The 20430-nt window shown below is 42.5% G+C and overlaps 1 protein-coding gene across 10 annotated transcripts in view; it reads left to right on the top strand.

The window, feature by feature from the left end:
• ADGRL3 (adhesion G protein-coupled receptor L3) overlaps positions 1 to 20430 on the top strand; it is a 563586-nt gene that overhangs the window by 396803 nt on the left and 146353 nt on the right. For all 10 annotated transcript variants that reach the window (XM_079960222.1, XM_079960225.1, XM_079960216.1 and 7 more), the window contains 5 exons: positions 12 to 115; positions 7151 to 7336; positions 16191 to 16229; positions 18126 to 18309; positions 19115 to 19237. In XM_079960222.1, the coding sequence (XP_079816348.1) occupies positions 12 to 115; positions 7151 to 7336; positions 16191 to 16229; positions 18126 to 18309; positions 19115 to 19237 (636 nt within the window). The remainder of the gene's footprint in view (positions 1 to 11; positions 116 to 7150; positions 7337 to 16190; positions 16230 to 18125; positions 18310 to 19114; positions 19238 to 20430) is intronic.

Genomic DNA, 20430 nt, shown 5'->3' with positions numbered 1-20430 from the left:
TGTCATTCTAGGTGTTTCAACATTCCTGTGCCTTGCTCCTGGTGGGATCTGGGATCCTCAAGGGCCAGATCTTAGCAACTGCTCTTCACTTTGGGTCAACCATATCACACAGAAGGTAAGGTTTTGCTTTTATCTAGCATGTCCTTGTGTTCATATCTTATGCTCCCATTCCTGCTGTGTTGCGTTTATATAAAAATATGGTTCTGCTGCGACTGAACCAAAAATCATAGCATTGCGTAGCATCTCCCGGATCTAAAGTACAAGAAATGCAAGAAATCAGGAGACTTGGCTATAGAAAGGGGAGCAGTGAGCATACGATGTCAGACCCAAGTGAAAAAAGAGAGCTAGTCACAAAGTAGGTTTCAAAATAGCAGGGGAAGGGAGTCTTCAAAATATTAGAATTTTTACATCTTCTCAAGAAGACCCTATTAGAACTGATGCCTTATTGTGTGCATCAGTGGTAGGATAATTGATCCAACCAGGGGGCTGGATCTAGAAGTGGCCATTTCCCCTGTGGGCCACCCAACTGTCAATCACCTGAATTGACATGACATCAGGCTCAGAATGCTGTGACAATGTAAGGGGTGGTTCTCTGCCCCTCCAACATTTCCGCTGCCAAGATGGAGGCATTTCAGCACACAGTGTTATCAATATTCCCCGTCAGTATCGATCATTTGTTTACTACATGAATGCTTTTAACTTTGTGCATCTTTATCTGAGGCATTTATGTTTGTAAGATATTTGAATTTCTATGTCAGTTTTAAGGTGCTTTTTATTCAGCTTTGGAAGTTATCTGAACGGAAAGGAAATAATTTCCAAAGCAGTTTAAAATTAAGAGAGTCAGACTAATATAAAAATTAGTCTAATATAAAATCAGTAGCAACAAACACACAAAAATAAACTTTTAATTGATTGTGGACTTTCTTTTTTAAAAAGAAGAAACTGTTGATGCTGGATCTAAGCTATATTTTATAATACTTGGTTGTACCATATAAAATGACTTACCTTGCTCATCTGTATCAAGGTCATATCACTTCCTGAATATGAGGTATTTTTCCCCATTTCTAAAATTATTTTAGCTGCTTTTCAAACAAGTATGGAATCCCTTTCTTTGTAATACGTCATCACAGTATTCTCACTTTCTAAATGAGTAACAAAAAAAACAAGAAAAGTTGTATGGCGTAACATTTTTTTTGTAGAAAAAGAATTGCTGGAACTCGCCATGAACGCCTTCCTTGTTCTCTTTTAATGGCAATGGCGCCCACCTGAGAGACGCCGGAACGGAGTTCTGGCTGTGGGAGAAAGCCTTGGCACACATTTATTATGGCATAAGCATTCATGGACTAGAATTCTCTTCTTCAGATTCGTGGAGTGTTAACTTCAGCTGACAGGTGCATATGTATAGCAGTGGAGGCAAGTGGCTGCAAAATGCGAAAAGTTCACAATCATCCTAGATTTACTATGCTAATTAACACCTACCTAGCAAATCCTAGGATGTTTGTGAAAAAGTTCTTTTTTAGTGTGCTGTTGGACACAAGATGTGAAATTGCAGGGGGTGGGGGATGTGCAGTTGGAAAGCTGATAATGTACAGTTTGAAAAAAGGGGAGGTGGGACACATTTAGGTGTATCCGTTTATTAAACACTTAAATGACAGGCAGTGTCAGGGACAGTATTACACAAATAATATGTGAGTAGAATATGCTCAGTTTCCATCATTACAACAAATTTGTGAGTAGAATATGCTCAGTTTCCATCATTACAACAAACTTCTCAAACCATATTAAAAATGCCTTCTTTTTAGACAAAACCGCATGTTCTGTACCTTCCTTATTGGATAGATAATGCTTCATTGCATCCTTTAAAATTCCTTCTTCCTTTCTTTTCTTTTCTCTTTTCTTTTCTGCCTGGTTGTTACTGAGCTAAGACAGATTCATAACTGAACTGTCACTATATAATCGATAAGAACTAGTGACCACTGATACAGGGTGTAAGCAAGAAGCAAAGCATGATTTGTGTTCGTATTTTTCTTTTCTTTTAATTAGTGTGGTATGTATGATGGGGGATTTGTGCAGTCTGAAAATCTGCTTTAAAAAAAACAACACCTTGATTGTGATCTCCAGTTGTGAATGGCCACTGTGCTTACTTTGCACACACTTAGTCTTTAATTCAGTTTATGGTTCGTTGCTGCGCTGTGTACAGTATTCCTAATTAACGGCTTCTCCAGGCCTATCGGGCCTCCCTCCCAGTCCAGGAAAGGGCATACCAATAGTTCTCTGGACATTTTCTGCCGATGAGTCTCCAGCACAAAGGGTGAGAGCTGACAAAGCTATATGATCACTTGGGAGAGAAGCATTTATTCGGTCAGAGGCTCTTTGAATTTTCTACCGCAGTGCATCAGACTGCCAAAGTAGTATGCCGCATTTTAAGCTGAAAACTGATGCCTTTTCAGCCGTCCAAATGGCAAAATGCACTTCATATCTCTTGTTCAGAAACCTGATTCAAGGGTATCAGATTAATAGGGGGGGTCACATAATTTCCTATAAATCCTGATGCATTATACTCCAGATCTATTTGAATTATTAAAGTTTTTGGACTCTGGGTTGGCTTTTCATGAAAGATACCCTTTAATATTTGAATGAAAAAGTTTTAGCTTTGCCCCATCTTCCTATCCAGTAACTTCCATTTCGACCATCTTACTCATACATTCATTATGACCCAATTGAGAAGATGATAAATCACTGGAAATGGAGGCTATCTCCGTATGCAGTTCGTGATAGGCTCAAATAATATTTAATCTCCCTCCCTTAGTATATGGTAGGGGCAGCAGTTATTATCTTCTAGGATTTTTTTAAAAAATATTGCTTTAAATGTCTTCCTATTTGGCATGAATTTAGATGTGATGGAGATTGCGGGGAGTGTATGTCGATAGCACTATCTTGACATACTTTCAAAAAAAGCACCAGTGCTTTTTCATTTCCTGTTTCCACACCTCTCAGTCTCAATCAGAATAGGGTTTTGTTTTGTTTTGCATTTCCTTTCTCTCTTTCCCTTGAGTTGTGGAGCTATGAGGGATCTGTGACGAGCTCAGCGTCAGCCCGGGTGCAGCAGCAGAGGCAATCTGACGTTCCTGCTGCTGCCCTCGCACTGCACTGACCCTTCCCTGCCACACAGCTTTCCCGTCTAAGTGGCAGGCATGCTTGGTGTCAAGAAGTCAGGTGCACGACTCCTGCCTCAACTACCCATGAATACACACCTTCCTACACTTAGAAAACTAGAATGTTGGGGAGAAGGCTAGCTTGGAATGCTTCTAGTTTTGTGTGGTTACAGAAGTGTTTTATAAATCCATTTCATCATGTGAGCCGCTGCCTGCATTCAGAATTGCGTGACAAGGTCCCAAACCCTCCCAGAAAGTGGAATAAAGACACATGAAACAGTGTTTTAGGTTAATGGGCGAAAAAGGCCACAACTATATTGGTTACAGAATGTGAGTGGTATTGGCTTAGGCATTGGAAACCACACGACTATATCTGACAACTGCCCGTCTGCAGGAGACTTGGAAGGGTTAACCACCAGAAGGGAGAGCCCTGCTGGTGCACATCAACTAGGAACTCCCTCAGGATCACCGCTAGGGGTCGTGCCATGGCCCTAGCCCCCTATCTGGGGCTTTGGACGGGACCACACCCCTAGGATTCCTTTAATGGAATACCCTTGAAATAGGAGGGATGGGTGATGGCTGTTACCTCCCCTCACCTTCAACCTAATGCCTTACCGCCAAACCTTACAAAGTTGTGACGAATTGCTACTAGGTAGGCGAAAAACCAAATGGCCGATGCCAATTTGCCAAGTGGAAAAAATTCCTACCAGGCCCCTGTTAAAAAACAGGCGACCAACCGAAGTCCATAGCAAGGTCAGGAGATAAAGAGCCGAACCTAAGGGAGTGGGGGGCGGGAGAATGGACTGAGCAGGGAGAAAAGGAACATGTCCTTGGCCGAGGGCAGTTTAAATAGCCCGTGCCATGCCCCCGGGTCGTCCGGATTGGACAGCCTTGGGTTGACGTGGCCGAGGACCAACCAATGGCGCAGGGGCTATCCCACCCCATGCGCATGGGGAGGGCATGCTCCCAGCCCGCAACGTCAACTCCCCGGGGACGGGAAATGGCTTTGGCATAGCTCAAGACACATTTTTAGCCCTTCTTAATGAATTGCCAAATTAAAACAAGAGTTTTGTAGTTTTTGTGAAGCTGCCCGATACTGCGTCAAACAATCAGTCCCTCGCTTATGAATTTTAGTGGTGGCTGATGTAACACATGGTTTCATAAATTAGGAATGGAGGGATGAGCCATCAACAAATAACTGCTTAGAATATGGATGGAAAGTTCAGCGTTGTGTGATCTAATTTGTTTTTACTGGAACTCCAAAATATACCAAATGGAGCAAGAGCCAAAATGGTGGCCATACACTGGGTTGACTTGTATTTATGTTTACAAATCTGAGTTGTTGGTTTCTTTCAAGAAGTCTGTGTTCAGTCTGAACAGAACATGATCTGAGTGTTTTATTTTGTCCCGGGACAGTAGCAGGGGTCTGTTGGTTATTTTCTTCCTCAAATTTGGGGTGAGGTGGAATGCACATTCCTAGTAAATAAGGTGGTTCTCTTAGTGAAGTCTGCTGATTATCATATAAATCCTCTTAAAAGCAGACTTCAAATCTGGACCCCCAAATTAGAGCATGGTATTTCAGTAGTAGGTGTAGTGGTTTTGACTCTGTGGAGATGTCTTGGAAATATTAACCTAGTTTGAGAGTGTTGAAGGGAAGAAGGGAATGGGCTTAATCAGTGCTCTTGGCACTGGGATGGCATTTACATAAGAAGATACCAATTTGTTTTCTCTGGGCATGGCTTTGTCTCATGTTGTGTGATTATCTGCCAAAAAAACTTTATTTCATCTTGGCAAAAAACAAAACAAAAAAGCATTTATCCTTGTTTAGCTTGAGACTGGATTCATGGATTTGATTCAAGTTGATGGCCAACTTCTGGTCTTGATCTTCCAGTGATGTATTAAGGTTTCATCAATGAATCCTTTTAGAACTCTTAATAAGTCCTTTCTTTGAAAGGTTTTGGGTGTACTTGTGATCCCAAATGGCAGTGCTGAAAAGAGAAACTCACAAAGGTTGTGTTGTCACTTTAGTGCTCTGGTTTGTCAGGGATATGTGCCAAAGGCTTATTGAGTCATCCAGTTTGAAAATGACTCTTCTAGGTGTTTGAAGTACATATTTTCCCATTAAGCTTTTAAAAAAAATCTACTCAAATGTGTTTTTCTATTGTGGCAGCTACACAATTGTGTGAATACAAACTGCTCATCTTTGTAGCTTGTTTCTGTGGTAAAGCATCCAAAACAATCAAGAATACCCCATGGGCTATGTAAAATGATTTCTGCCTTTTGCTAATCTGGGGGTTCTGAAGTCCTGTGCAGGTCTTCTCTGAAATAACTGTGGTGGGATCTATACAACATATAAAAAACGCTGTGAAAATTGTTTTTTTTAAAAAAAGTTTCAAAAAACACGTTGAATTTTGCCTAGCTCACTGTTGACACCTAGTGTCACATTTATATATTGCACTTTGCAACACATTTAAAACATTTTATTTGCAGCTGTGTAGATCAGTCCTGTGATATCAGCCCCTGCATCTATTTCAAAACGAAAATTTCTTTCACAAATAATTAAGAATAGTATCCAGAGAGAGTCACTGTTTTCACAAAACAGATGTCCTTAAAAAAATCTGGTGTTTAGAGCTGTGGTTACTTACCCCTACCCCCCCCCAAAAAATAACCCCACATAAAACGGGTTTAAAACAATTTTTTAAAATTAAAAAAACCCACACACATTAAAAAGCAGTTTAAAGCAGTCTTTTTGTAGTCTGTCAGACCCTGCCCTAGGCCTGGTGGAGAGACGCAGGAGCAGGACCCTCAGACTCTCAGCAGATTTCAGTCTGAGATCCTCTGATATAGATATTTCGCCCCATAAGGTGGTTCTAAGCACTAATGCTCAAAACCATCCATTCAGTTTTGTAATTGCACATCAGGCTAGTACCGAGAGAAGGAAAATAAAGAAGAACTGCCACTATATTGTGCGTCAATCCAGTACTGTGAAGTTTCACTGCTAGTGCTGATTTATGAATCTCAACAGGCGTCCTTCTTTAATCAAAGGCATCCTCCTTTAATGGAGAAATTAAAAGGCAGTTCCTGCCTGTTGATCATCTTCAGCCTTGGCAACGAAAAAGAACAAACACAAAAAGCATCATCCAAAAAGATAAAAATACATTCTCAAAATGACTAAAGAGGGAGGGTTTTTATGCATAAAGAGGTAATAAGGCTTTAATTCTATATATACTTACCTAGTAGTAAATCTCCCAGAATTAAATGGGACTTACTTCTGAATAGGTATGTATATGATTTTGCTTTAAGGGAGGCTGAGTAAGCTTGTGTTGTAGTTTTAGTTGTAGTTTAATTCATGATAGTCCCAAGAAAAGCAGCTAACTGAGTGGAGGATGACATCTTCGGGTTGTAGAAGATTTAGAATTTTTCAGAATTGATTTTATAATTTAAGACATTGAAATAGAGCAGTGCTTTCTAAACTTGGCTCTCCAGGTGTTGTTGGCCTACAACTCCCATCATCCCTGACTACTGGTTTTGCTACCTGGGAGTGATGGGAGTTGTAGTCCAAAAAACAACAACAACAGCAAGTGGAGGACCAAGTTTTAGAAAGCACTGATGCAGAGCATTAATGAGGAACATTTGCATATACAACTAAAGCCTGTTATGACGCTTTTTTCCATAAATACAACTGAGCTGTGAATCAGGAAGTCCTTGGTTTGAATCTTGTTTCTGTCCTGAACTCAGTAGGTGGCCTTAAACCTCTAAGCGCACATGCATGAATGTGCTAAATGGGGAGGTGATAATACTGGCTGACTTTACAGGGCTGTTGTCAAGATTACAACCCGATAATGTACGTGAAGCACTTCAAACGCATGAAAGCTCTTGGCAAATGTTGCTGTTGTGAAGCTGATCCCGAACCTCCCTGATACAAAAGCCCAAACTCAGTTTTTAGCCGAGGCTGTGAAATATCTCAACGCTTTCTCGCATTCTTTGAACCGTAGTTGAAATCGGGAGAGACAGCTGCCAACGTCGCTAGAGAACTTGCCGAACAAACGAAAAGCCACCTGAACGCCGGAGACATCACCTACTCCGTTCGCGCCATGGATCAGTTGGTGGGTTTGCTGGACGTGCAGCTGAGAAACTTGACGCCAGGCGGAAAAGACAGTGCTGCGCGTAGCTTAAATAAGGTAAGTCATAACAGCCAGTGAAGCCACCACCGTCTTTGTATTTCTCGTCTGCTTTTTGCTGTGAGAAGTCTTCTTGCATCTGTCACGGGAGCTGTGAACCTCCACACTCTGCTAACTTAACAGATCATTATTTTTTTAAATAAAGTTTTTTATTTATACAAGAATAAAGAAAAAAAAACCACAAATACCAAATTACTCAAAAATTACAAAAATAACCATAGACACATAATTTTCTTAGCAAACAATAAAACATCTCTTGGTCTTAACACTAAAGACCCAACCTCCCGTCTATTCCATATTTCAAATTCATATTACTTATTGCCAGTACACACTTTTATCATAATTAAACTTATTCTCAATAAATCTAATTTCTTATATCTACCTTGCAACTATTACTGAAGTTCCTCGAATGCTGCAACAGAATTTAAACTACTATATTTCTTTTTCAGATATTCTTTGAAAACCTCCCATTTTGAAACAAATTCCTGTTTTGATTTATTCTTTATTTTTTCTGATAAACCATCTAATTCGGCATATTCTGTCAGCTTTTGGATCCAATCTTGTATAGATGGGATTTCATGACTCTTCCATTTTGCTGCGATCAAAACAGATCATCTTTTGACTCCCTGCGAAATATTTGTTTATTCCAAGAACAATTCGGGCTTCAGATAACATTAGAATGCAGACAGCTCTTTGTAGCTTTGTCCCAGCAGATAGTAGGAGCGGGTAGCAGAATAATACTTCCCTGGCGATGTATATACTAGAGTAACTTGAGAGAGCCGTGTTGGCAGGGCTCCCAGAACTATAGTGGCCGTCTGAGTATCTCCTGCACCAGTAGGCATTGCTGGAGGAGATAAAAATCAAACATATAGGGAATAGGCCTTTCCCCATCCATTTCCCCTCTTCCAGATTAGTAAGAATTTTCCTGTTGAGAATTCTGAAGGCTCTGACAGGAATATGCAGAGGGAGTTGAAGGCGACTGAAATCTCAGCTAATTTTTCCTAAATTTTGGGACTGGGAAGAGCGGAGAAATTAACAGTGGTGAAGGAGAGAAGAGGAAACAACAGCAGATAGATGGGGGAACAGCCAGGACTTTAGTATTCCCCATACCGTATTTTTTGTTCCATAAGACGCACTTTTCCCCTCTTAAAATCTAAGGGGAAATGTCTGCGTCTTATGGAGCGAATGTGTGGTCCATGGGGCTGAGGGGGCGGACCCAGGCTTCCCCTGCCAGCCCCGACCTGCTCTTTGAGGCTGGCTGTGGGGGAAAGCCGCGCTTCCCCCCACCGCCAGCCCCACAAGCTCGGGGGGGCAGCGGCAAGGCTGCGTACAGCCTTTCCGCTTCTCCCCAACCTGCTCTTTGGGGCTGGCTGGTGGTGGGGGGATGCCGGGCTTCCCCCTGCCAGCCCCAAAGAGCAGGTCGAAAGGAACTCGAAGCCTCCGGAGTGCACCAGGACCTCCCAACGCGCTCTGGAGGCTTCAGGTTGCCTTCACTGAAGGCTACTGAACGTGCGTTGAACGCACTGAACACACCTTGTTTTAGAGGGGGAGAACAAGGGGGAAAAATTCTCCTCTCTTCGCAGCGCCCCTTCAGTGAAGCGGCAGGAGAAATGGAGCCCCTAAAACAAGGTGCGTCCTATGGTTGGGTGCGTCCTATACAGCGCGAAATATACGGTATATGCAGTTCTGTTGACCTTGATGTTCTCTGTCTGTTGGTGGTGAACAGCGCCAACTCACTCAAAAGGGAAAATGAAGCAACTGCCTCGGACAGCATTCTTTTGGGCCCTGATTTCTTCTCCTATTCCTTTGGGAAACTAGGTGGAATATAGTTTTTTTAAAAAATAATTAATCATAATGAGTTATGGGTTGCCAGCTCGTAAAGGAGTAATAAAAGATAAAGTGATAAAAGAAAGGTCACCAATGAAATTGATCAAAAGCACCCTGTCTGTGTCCACCACAGGTTGAAAAAATGTAATAAAAAGAAGAAGAGCTAATTTCCAGGCAACCCAAGATCTGCTTTGATCACCATAATCTTTTCTGGATTGCTTTAGTTTGCTTTTCTTAATTTTCTTTAGCCACCCTAACTTGGAACAATTTAGAACCAAGACTATTGTTCTCTTGGATAAGTGGGAAAGTTGGGGACATAGTGTTACGCCTCTTCCATACACAATATGGAATAGCAATGGAGGGAAAGACTCACAAGCGTGGCTTCCTTTGAGAGTGACCCACAAGGTTGCAGTGGAGGTTTAGCCACGGTGGGCGATCTCCAGTGCCACGAAAATAGATTTCCCTTCCTCCCCACTGCAGGCCCTTCATGCACACCCCAAATCTGATCTGGAGGGTTGCGGGACTTCCCGGACTACATATTTTTTTGGAGGGAGGGGTGCAGGTGTGGGGCTGCAGTGGAATTGGGAGGAAGGAAAAGTCTCACTGTGCAAATGGAAATCAGTTGCATAATCAGACAAGCAGTTGGATTTATTTATTTAATAAAATGTATTTAAAAATCTATGTACCTAAAGTATTAACCCATTTGCCTTTTTTTTAAAAAAAAATAATCTTTGAACTCAGTGGGACTTACTGCTGCATAGATATGTATAGAATTGTGCTACCAATAAACAAGATGGATCAATTTAAAAATTTTATCATTAAAAAAGATTCCTTGAGCATTAGGTTTTCCATTTATCTTTGATACAAATAGTTAGAAAAAAATAACGGTGACAGGTCCCATTTTAGAATGATTTGTTTCATTTATTGTTTTATATCCTGCTTTCCATTCAAGTGAATCCCAAGGCACTTTGAAAAGTAAAAACAAAAACAAAAGAGACATTCCTCCTTCTGTTTTATGCGGAAGGAAATCTCTTCGTTCTGTTGCAGAATTATAATTGGGTCATTATAAATCAGAAGAAAAAATACCTTTTTCCTTATCCATATGCCAGTTTTGTATATCTAATTAATTTCTGATAGCTTAATTGTAATTAATAATCATTTGTCAATTGAAATGCATTTGATTAATTGACTGGGATGAGGTCTAAACCAGTGGCTCTGCTAATGTTGTTGGAATCCAATGTATGTAGGGACAACGGTTACTCACCCCTGTCACTGCAGAGGTTGAATATCAAGGTGGAATAACAGACTTTATCACTTCATACTGCAAGTGGAGGATTTTTAATGGCCCTGTGTTCTTTATGGCACACGAGGGAGAAAGGTTATAGCCCAGCCGTTTTCTTGCTAAGGTGCTTTTTTCTGTTTGCGGTGAGCTATTTCATGTAGGGAAACATTTAAAAACATGACACATGCACAGACCCATTGTATTCTGAAGTGGTACAGTCCATTCTGTTACCTCCTTCTGCTGCTTTTGTAGTTCAGTCCTAAGACATTTAATTGGCTGCCAGTCCTTGGCAAAGTCATTGTGGGTCAGCTTCTTGCATGGCCACTGGTTTGTGCCACTGCTTTAACAGTACCCAATAACCTATTGCCTCCAAAGTTCTGGAGATGGTGCAGTTTCTCTTGTTGATCTGCATACGGGGACCGTCTAATAAGACCACTAAAACAGTTTTGTTCTCAGAGCCTAAGCAAAAGCCAAGCTAAAAAAAGATTAAGAATGTTTTTATCATCTAGGTATGCCTGGAGTTGCTAAGCAACCCTATGCTCAATTATGTTGCTTGGAAACGGGAGCTCAGATACTGGACCGTGATTTACTGGGTTATCAACACTCAAAGATCCCCTGGGGAGCGAATGGATAACAGCCTCCTTAAGAGGCATAGACAGCTTCCCTGTCATCATTTAAAATGTTATAGAGCACCTAAATTAATAATAATTGTGAACGGCATGATAACTGGAAAGCAGCCTCTCCTTACAAATTTTTATTAGCCAGGAAAGGCAGAGATGAGCATGTGGTTCGAGACATTTCCCCTGTCAATACGTGAGCAGGAAACAATCCATAGCTTGCAGCTCGGACATCGTTACAACCATGGTCTCCTCATCACACTGAACGCAAAGATTTTGCAGTTATGTCTGGGCCTGACTCAGACCCAGCAATGTCTGTCTGGATGTGCATATCTCACAGAGCCATCATTGTGAGAGACTTCAGCACTAACTCCAATGTCATCTCAGCCAGTGATTCTTATTAGGCAGAAATGTAGCCTGTAGAAACCACTGACTACTCCTGGTGCCCAGCGTCACAAACACACTTCAAAGCTGGTAGAGTTCAGTGGGCAAAGATTAAACCTTTGTGGATAATGTGACTCCACCACCTCATCTGGCCACTGATGAGTGAAAAGCAGCACAGTCCCACCATCACCCTGTTGTTGTTGTTGTTGTTGTTGTTGTTGTTGTTGTTGTTGTTGATGATGTTCAGTCGTTTAGTCAGGTCCGACTCTTCGTGACCCCCTGGACCAGAGCACGCCAGGCACTCCTGTCTTCCACTGCCTCCTGCAGTTTGGTCAAACTCATGCTGGTAGCTTTAAGAACACTGTCCCACCACCTCGTCCTCTGTCGTCCCCTTCTCCTTGTGCCCTCCATCTTTCCCAACACCAGGGTCTTTTCCAGGGAGTCTTCTCTTCTCATCAGGTGGCCAAAGTCTTGGAGCCTCAGCTTCAGGATCTGTCCTTCCAGTGAGCACTCAGGGCTGATTTCCTTAAGAATGGAGAGGTTTGATCTTCCTGCAGTCCATGGGACTCTCAAGAGTACCAGAATTCAAAAGCATCAATTCTTCGGCGATCAGCCTTCTTGATGGTCCAGCTCTCACTTCCATACATCACTACTGGGAAAACCATAGCTTTAACTATACGGACCTTTGTTGGCAAGGTAATGTCTCTGCTTTTTAAGACGCTGTCTCGGTTTGTCATCGCCTTTCTCCCGAGGACCAGGCGTCTTTTAATGTCGTGGCTGCTGTCACCATCTGCAGTGATCATGGAGCCCAAGAAAGTAAAATCTCTCAGCGCCTCCATTTCTTCCCCTTCTATTTGCCAGGAGGTGATGGGCCCAGTGGCCATGATCTTTGTTTTTTTTATGTTGAGCTTCAAACCATATTTTGCGCTCTCCTCTTTCACCCTCATTAAGAGGTTCTTTAATTCCTCCTCACTTTCTGCCATCAAGGCTGTGTCATATGCATATCTGAGGTTGTTGATATTTCTTCCGGCAATCTTAATTCCATCTTGGGATTCATCCAGCCCAGCTTTTCGCATGATGAATTCTGCATATAAGTTAAATAAGCAGGGAGACAATATACAGCACCCTAGTACCACCCAAAAGCAAAGCAGTATTCCCTCGTATTTGCAGTCAAATATACAGGGCCGGCCAGCCCATGAGGTGAGCTGAAGCAGCTGCCTCAGGTGGCAGAATCTTGCAGGGTGGTTCCCCCACAGATCACCAACTCACAAAAGTTCTATGAAATCTTGTCAGAAGAACCAGTTGCCCGACCTCAGTAAGCAAGGCTTTGGTGGTGGCAACGGTGCTGGCAGCTTCTCGTTTCACCTCAAGACAGCGAGACATAAAGAGAACATGGCAGTTGTACTTACTGCCGTCTGGTAAAGCAGCTCATTAGACAGCTTTTTATGAGCAATTTTAAAATCCAGGTAACTCTAAGAAGTCCTGCTATAGTGGCCCCATGTTAAGGGTGAGTCAGCTGAATCACATCCCTCCATTATAACGAGAATTTGAGGTGGGAGAGTAGGTCCTACTGTATATAGTTCGAAAATGGTGCGGTGGACTACTTTGAAGCTTGCCAGTGTATTATAGATCAGTTTGAGGGTGGAGGAATAGCTTATTTGAGTAGGCTAAATGTTTGGCAAGACACTCTGGCACAAAACAATTTGAAGGGAACACCTTCTCCTGTTCAGACCTGCTCAGTCACTAAAGTAATCTTCTTAGGCCCTCTTGGTTGTGGCCACACTTTGCAGAAACTCATCTTTCAGTGACCTGGCAGAGGACTATTTTTCTTGTGGAGCCATTCTTTGGAATAATCTTTTCCCCAAAGAAAAGGGGCTTACATTGACGGTGAGGCAGTTTCAGCATATGCTGAAATTGTACCCGTTTAGTGGGGCCTTTACTGGCTCTTGGTGGCAGCCATTTGGTATATCATTTTAAGTAAAATATTGTATTGGCTATTCATGCTACTTAATTTATCTTGTTGTTTTATTTTAATGAGATTTTAAAAAACAAACACCTACATTTCAAAAAAGATGGATGATGATAGATGATATAGATGATAGATAGATAGATGATAGATATAGATAGATAGATAGATAGATAGATAGATAGATAGATAGATAGATATAGATAGATGATAGACAGTACTTAGAAAAATTATATACTTGTTGGGGTGTAGGGGTGAAAGTCAAGTGGTTCAACTCAGCACAGAAAATGGCCCCCTGCAAAAAAAATTAAAAATTGCTTTGTTGGAATGATTCGCCATGACATAGTCGGCCACCATATTTTTTTCCACATGGCTCACAGAATGCTGCTGCTTCAAAGATGGAGAACCTGTGGCCTTCCAGATGTTGTTGGACATCAACTCCCAGCATGGAGTTGATGTCCATTCGCTTTGCTGGCAGAGGCTGATAGGAGGGTCACATGTTCCTCACCTGCATTGCTGAAATGAGCCACCAAATTTGCTGGCTCTAAATTGGGGACCTAGTTTTGTTTCAGCACCGTTGATCAGGTACGTTCCAAGCTGCTGTCTGGTTCAAGGAATAACAGTCATACTTGCTTCTTCCAGACAGGTTGGAAGATTATCAGGGATTAACATTAATTTATAACAGACACTGTGGAGATGGTATTTTTATTTTTAAACAGTTGGAATAAAACTGCAGAAAAGCCTCCTCAACCTGTAGCCTTATTTTTCACATCAGTGAATTCCCTGTCCCCTCTCATTAGCTTTGAACTATTAACACCTTTTAAAATTACTTTATTCTCTCTTGTTAAAGAAATGTAATTGCGGAAAGCTTTTTAAACTAATTTTCACATTCTTATAACATTGCTTATGATTTAACAACAAACTCATTATATTCCTTTATTATTTTTTTCTTTTGCTCATCATATAGATAGTGGCCAATGATTTACCTATCTTGTCAAACAAATATTTATTTTGAGAAGTCAAGCTGTTTATATATTTTATATGTTTCCAAATACTTTTGCTGTTCTTCATTCACCTTCAATCTGTCATATATTTCCCCAGATTGTGTTCTGTTAGGCAGATTTTCTAACTTTCTGATAGCTTGCATAATTAAACCCTTTAATTCAGATTCCTGCCTTATAAGTTAAATCATCTAAAATAAGTTTGTTTTCTCAGCTTGTTTAAAAAAAACAATATAATCTGCGTAAATTGTGGGTTCTGTTGCGGCGTTCAGCACATTGTTGATTAAAGCAGAAGGGGTAAAGATTAGTTCTTGAATATGATTTGGGAATTGAATAAAATGTGAGTTGGATTCAGAGAAATTCTCACTGAAGGGTTGGGTGGAAGATGACTTTCCTGTTCCCACCCAAACCTCTCCCAATATTCAGCGGACCCTGCTGCATTCGGTAGGCTTTGGCATTGAGACACTAGATCAGATTTCAGGGTAGGGCTTGTAATCCAAAACAACTGAAGGCTGTGCTAAAGAGTGTTGAATTCTGAGTCAGCTTACATTCTGAGTCATTCACTTGCTCTTTTTCCTTGCATAATTCTCCAGAATGTAATGGCTTTTCACACAAATCCAGAGAACGAAATCAGGAGTGGCAGGGGTAAATTGGATGCCCGGCAGAATGTGGTTTTGTAAATCGCTTAGAGGTTGTTTTTACATTAGGTGGTATATACCGTATTTTTCGCCCTATAGGACGCACTTTTCCCCCTCCAAAAATGAAGGGGAAATGTGTGTGCGTCCTATGGGGCGAATGCAGGCTTTCGCTGAAGCCTGGAGAGTGAGAGGGGTCGGTGCGCACCGACCCCTCTCGCCCTCCAGGCTTCAGGAGAGCCGCAGCGCCAGCCCCACAAGGTCGGGGGACAGCGGGGAGGCGGAACGCCGCCATCCCGCTGTCTCCCGATGTGGTCTGCAGGCGGGCGGTGGGGAGAAGAGCGCTTCTCCCCGCTGCCAGCCCCACAAGCGCCTGGGGGGGAAATAATTTTTTTTCTTTATTTCCCCCCAAAAAAACTTGGTGCGTCCTATGGGCCGGTGCATCCTATGGGGCGAAAAATACGGTAAATATCTGGAAGAATTGCACATCCATGGGCACATCCAAACTTTTGTCCCATTGAAAGTAAATTGGTTATTTGGGAGTCCTGATGAATGAATATCATTCTCTAGATCAGGGCACCAATGTTCAATGAAATACAGTTCACATGATCCTGCAAATGACATCTGAGTCAGCAAAATGATGGTTATTTTGGTGTGGCGATGAGGTCTCTTGGGGCCCCAATTCATATGGTAGTAGTACTTCATAAGCAGCCCAGAGGAAACATTTTTTCATATCCAGAAGCCTTTATCTGTAGTGCTCAGAGGTGGACATCTCAAAACTACGACCAGATACAAGGAGCAATTTCAGGGAAGGCTTCAAAATAAGCTTGAGTTGGTCATTGGATGAAGGAATTCTTTTAAAAAGAGTTTTGATTGAAAATATTATCTCTCATGGCCCCTACTCTACAATTCTGTGATTCTTTGTTTACTGCTTATCTTAGTACTTTTCTTATAAATAACAATTAAGCAGCTAACCTGTCCTCAGTGATATTGAAATACTGCTACTGCCTAGCTTAGTGTGCTTTTTTGGAAACAAGTTGTAAGACAAACGAGTTTTGCAGTAGATGTTTTATATAATTTTGCTTTCTCCTGTCACTAACTTTTTTATTCTGTGTTTATAACAACCATCTTTATGGATACAGCTTCAGAAACGGGAGCGGTCCTGCAGAGCCTACGTCCAGGTACTTTCACATTCCTCCCCTCTGTGTATATCATAGTTTGGCTTTGTGTTCCTTATTATTACAGCACCATCAGTGGACACCAAAACCACATAGAATTTGTAATGGAGGAAATAGACATTTTTTTATTCCTAAGAAGAAAAGTAAATAATGAGGGGAAACAACTGAAGGAAGGAATGGTAAGACAAATAGAGAACTGATACCAAGTGCAGAAAAATCCCATTTGTAGAGCTCCAGGAAATCACAGCTGCAGCAGATCATTTAAGCAGGTTGTGGGTGTTGTGTTTTTGGTGAGTTATGAGCTTACAGCTTCACAGAAATATTTGACACAGAGGGTTTTTTCCATGGGTGAGAGCTTGAGTGAATACAGCATATCAGGCTGACAAAATATCACTGTATCATGTGTTCAGACTTGTATTAAATTTGCCATGGATTCAACATGCCTGGAGATTCAACACCTAATCCCAACTCTCTGATACATGCCCAGCTCTCTATTTCCACCGAGAAGGCCCTCTGTCTGGTTCCCTGTAACCTCACTTCTCGCACTGAGAGAGCCGCCAGAAGGCCCTTGGCGCTGGACCTCAGCGTCAAGAAGCTAAAAACGGTCTCCTTTTCCAAGGCCACTATGAGAGCCAGTGTGGTGTAGTGGTTAGAGTGTCCGGTAGGACCTGGGTTCAAATCTCCACTCAGCCAGGAAGCTCACTGGGTGACTTTAAGTTAGTTTAGTCACAGCCTCTCAGTTGGATTCACAGAAAGGTTTTTGTGGATTGGTGGCCCATTGTTGAAGTTCAGCAGTTTTGAGTTTAATGTATATTTACAGCAAAGAAAATCTGCTTTTCATTTGGGTCAGCAGGAATGTCATTTCGAGGCCTGCAGTCACACAGACAAAGAAACATACCATTGTTTATTCCTAAGCATTTAATTTTCACATAAGAGCATGTGTCCATTTTTATTGCTCATGGACTCCTCCCTGCCAGCCAAGACTAGTGAGAAATGACCAGTCGGTACAAACTGCCACTGAGGTGGTCCGCTGCGCTGTCAAGCAGCTTTTACTTATTTCATGGCCACAATAAAGCAAGATAGCAAGCACAACTCCCAAGATCCCCTTTGTCAAGAGATAGTGCCACTTCAGATCTCAGCTGTGCATGGGTTGCAGTTCATATATTTATTTTGCTGCAGAATGTATTGGTGAACATATATTACTTCTCATTTCCCATTCCTTCACAATCTGCTTGTGAAGGGACTCACAGGGAAGAAGTGTGTATCCCCTGTCAACAAAGACTCGCAGATACACGTTGATCTCCTAAAGAACAAGCCACTTGTATAAGCCCGCAGAAAAGAACTGAGGAACTTCTGTAGGCATGAATTGTTGTGTGACAAGTAAAGCTGAGTCATTTACAAGGCCTGAGTCTTCTAAGCAAGAGAGTGATTGCCTCTTTGCTAAGTGCAGTTTCTTAGCTGCAGACAGTAATTACCTAATTCAGGTCCACAGAGCTTTCTGTCACTGTCATTGATTCAATGCTTCTTTTTAGGTCCCTGTTAAAAACCAATATTGCCACTTAAAGGAAATTTTCTGGTTAGGTTTTTTCTATATATAAAGAACAATTAGGAACAAGGCTGTCACCTCAGTCGACTAGAGAGCTGTGAAGACGTCAGCAAGGCAAGGCACTGCAGAAAATGGAGGCTTGCAAAAATGGGTTCAGGGCAAAGACTGGATCCCAAATCTGGAAAATGTGTGGAGGGAATGGGTAGGGAGATATGAGAGTTGTCCATCTCGTACACAGAGCCAGAAACATTGATTAAGTTGAGAAGGATGGGCAGTGAAACGGGGTGTATTGAGTTCTATAATGAGTGGTTGGGGCTCTCGCAGGAAATCAATCTTATTCCTCTTCTTCACAGGCCATGGTTGAAACAGTCAATAACCTCTTGCAGCCGCAAGCTTTAAATGCATGGAGGGACCTGCCTGCAAGTGATCAGCTTCGTGCAGCGACCATGTTATTGGACACCGTGGAAGAAAGTGCCTTTGTACTGGCTGACAACCTTCTCAAGACTGATATTGTGAGGGAGAACACAGAAAACATTCGTGAGTAGCAGAAATAATTGGGGTGAAACTTGTTTTGGTTTCATCCACTCACTTGCATTGGCACTGGCTTCCTAAGAACAAGTGATAATAAAGTAGTTTGTGCAAGAGTTACTTAGTTTTCACACTTAACAGCCCATGAACAATTTATGTGAGACTTGCAGTCTATAGAGCATCAGTAAAGCATGGCCAAAATAGTAGGTCAAGGAAGTAGTGTTGCATTCTAAATTTTGGCAGAATTAATTTTTCTAGGCACAGTCTGGTGGCTTGGATTAAATGTGTAGAGGAATTTCAAGGACTGAAGAACTTTATCAGGATCAGCCTGGCCCCATCTGACAGATGGACAGGGGCCACCTATCTGTCAGTCATGTGGCATCATTATGATGTCACCTGGTAGGCAACTGACACAGCTTATCTTTCAAAATCCCTAGTGGAGGGGGGTTCTACTTGGGAACCACATCGGGAGGGATGTTGTCAGCCCCACGTTCAACACTTTAGGAAGCTTTGAGCATGGGGTTGGTAAATGACTTGACAGGGAGGGGAGAAACAAGGCTCGCTCACCCACCTGGTCTAAGCAGGATCTCTCTCTCTTCTCATCAGCTAACGTAGAGGGGATCAACTCTGCATAGCAGTGAATTTGGTGTGGAAGATGTGGCCCATACTAGAATCCATTTACAGGGTCTCACGTTTTTATCTGGGGGTGTGGGGACAATATTATATATATTGATTGTCGCCTGAATTTCTAACCAGTTATATCCTTTGGAATGTTTTGCATGCATTTCATTTTTCACTTCTTTCATACCAACAGAGTTGGAAGTTGCAAGGCTAAGCACAGATGGAAACTTAGAAGACCTGACGTTTCCACAGAATACAGGCTATGGAAGTGCCATCCAGCTCTCAGCAAACACACTGAAACAGAATGGCCGGAATGGTAAGTTCAGCACCTCACAATTGTTTGCTTTTCTATCTTATTTTGTTCTTCATGGTTTCACCTTCTTTAGAAGGGGACAGTGGCTTCATTCTGTCCCCTTGAATCTTCCTACCTGGCAGGGAACTGAGACGGCTAACCTGGTGGTGCTGTTGTTCAATGTCTGGTCAGTGTATAATAAGACCACCCTCATCTATGATTGGATTATGGACGAGGGAGCTGAACTGGTCTGTATAACTGTGGGTATGTGAACAGGGAGTAGTAGATTTGACTCAGCTCTGCTACCCTGGTGCAACACCAACCGAGGTCAGAAGGCTGGGGCGGAGGAGTTGCTATGATCCATTCAGCTTGCCAGAAAACCCCTTTCCTTGGAGTGAGTTTTCAAGGGTTGGGTCAGAGTGAAGATGCTGTTGGCTTTCCATCCACCCTGTTGCCCAGTGGCCTCCTTGGCTGAGTTGTTGGAGGTATTCTTAAGATGAAGAACCCCAGGGCTGTCCCAGGTTATTGGTGGACCAACACACCAGGCAGGATGCACCCTTGGTGGTGGTGGGGGTGTATACTGAAGGATTGCATTGATCCCTTTGTCATGGTCAGACGAGTATTCGGTAAAATTTGAGCTCCTGCTGCACCCCCTTGTTAGGGTGAGGGACTTACTGAATCTGATAAATCCCCAACTATTTTGAAGGAGGTAGTGGCAGGCCCACTTCTGAAAAAGCCCTACCTGGACTCTGAGGTGTTTGACAGCAACTGCCCAGTCTTGTAACTTGGGGGGTAAAGTGCTCAAAAGGGGGGGGGTGGTTCAGCTGCTGACACTGTTGGAACGGATTATCTGAACCCATTCCAATCTGAGTTCAGGCATGCTATGTGGTGTAGTGGTGAAGAGCGGTGGACTCGTAATCTGGTGAACCGGGTTCGATTCCCTGCTCCTCCACATACAGCTGCTGGGTGACCTTGGGCCAGTCACACTTCTTTGAAGTCTATCAGCCCCACTCACCTCACAGGGTATTTGTTGTGGGGGAGGAAGGGAAAGGAGATTGTTAGCTGCTTTGAGACTCCTGAAGGGGAGTGATCAAGCGGGATATCAAATCCAAACTCTTCTTCTCTTCTTCTATGGGCCCTGGTTGTCCTGACAGATGTCCCCCTTCAAAGGAGAGACAGGGAGAGTGAAACTCTACTACTGCTGATGGATCTTACAG

The sequence above is a fragment of the Podarcis cretensis genome (assembly GCF_951804945.1).
Source record: "Podarcis cretensis genome assembly, chromosome: 17".
In the NCBI taxonomy this organism is placed as follows: Eukaryota; Metazoa; Chordata; class Lepidosauria; order Squamata; family Lacertidae; genus Podarcis; species Podarcis cretensis.
Note: the sequence above shows the minus strand (reverse complement) of the source record. Positions and strands in the feature narration are given on the sequence as shown.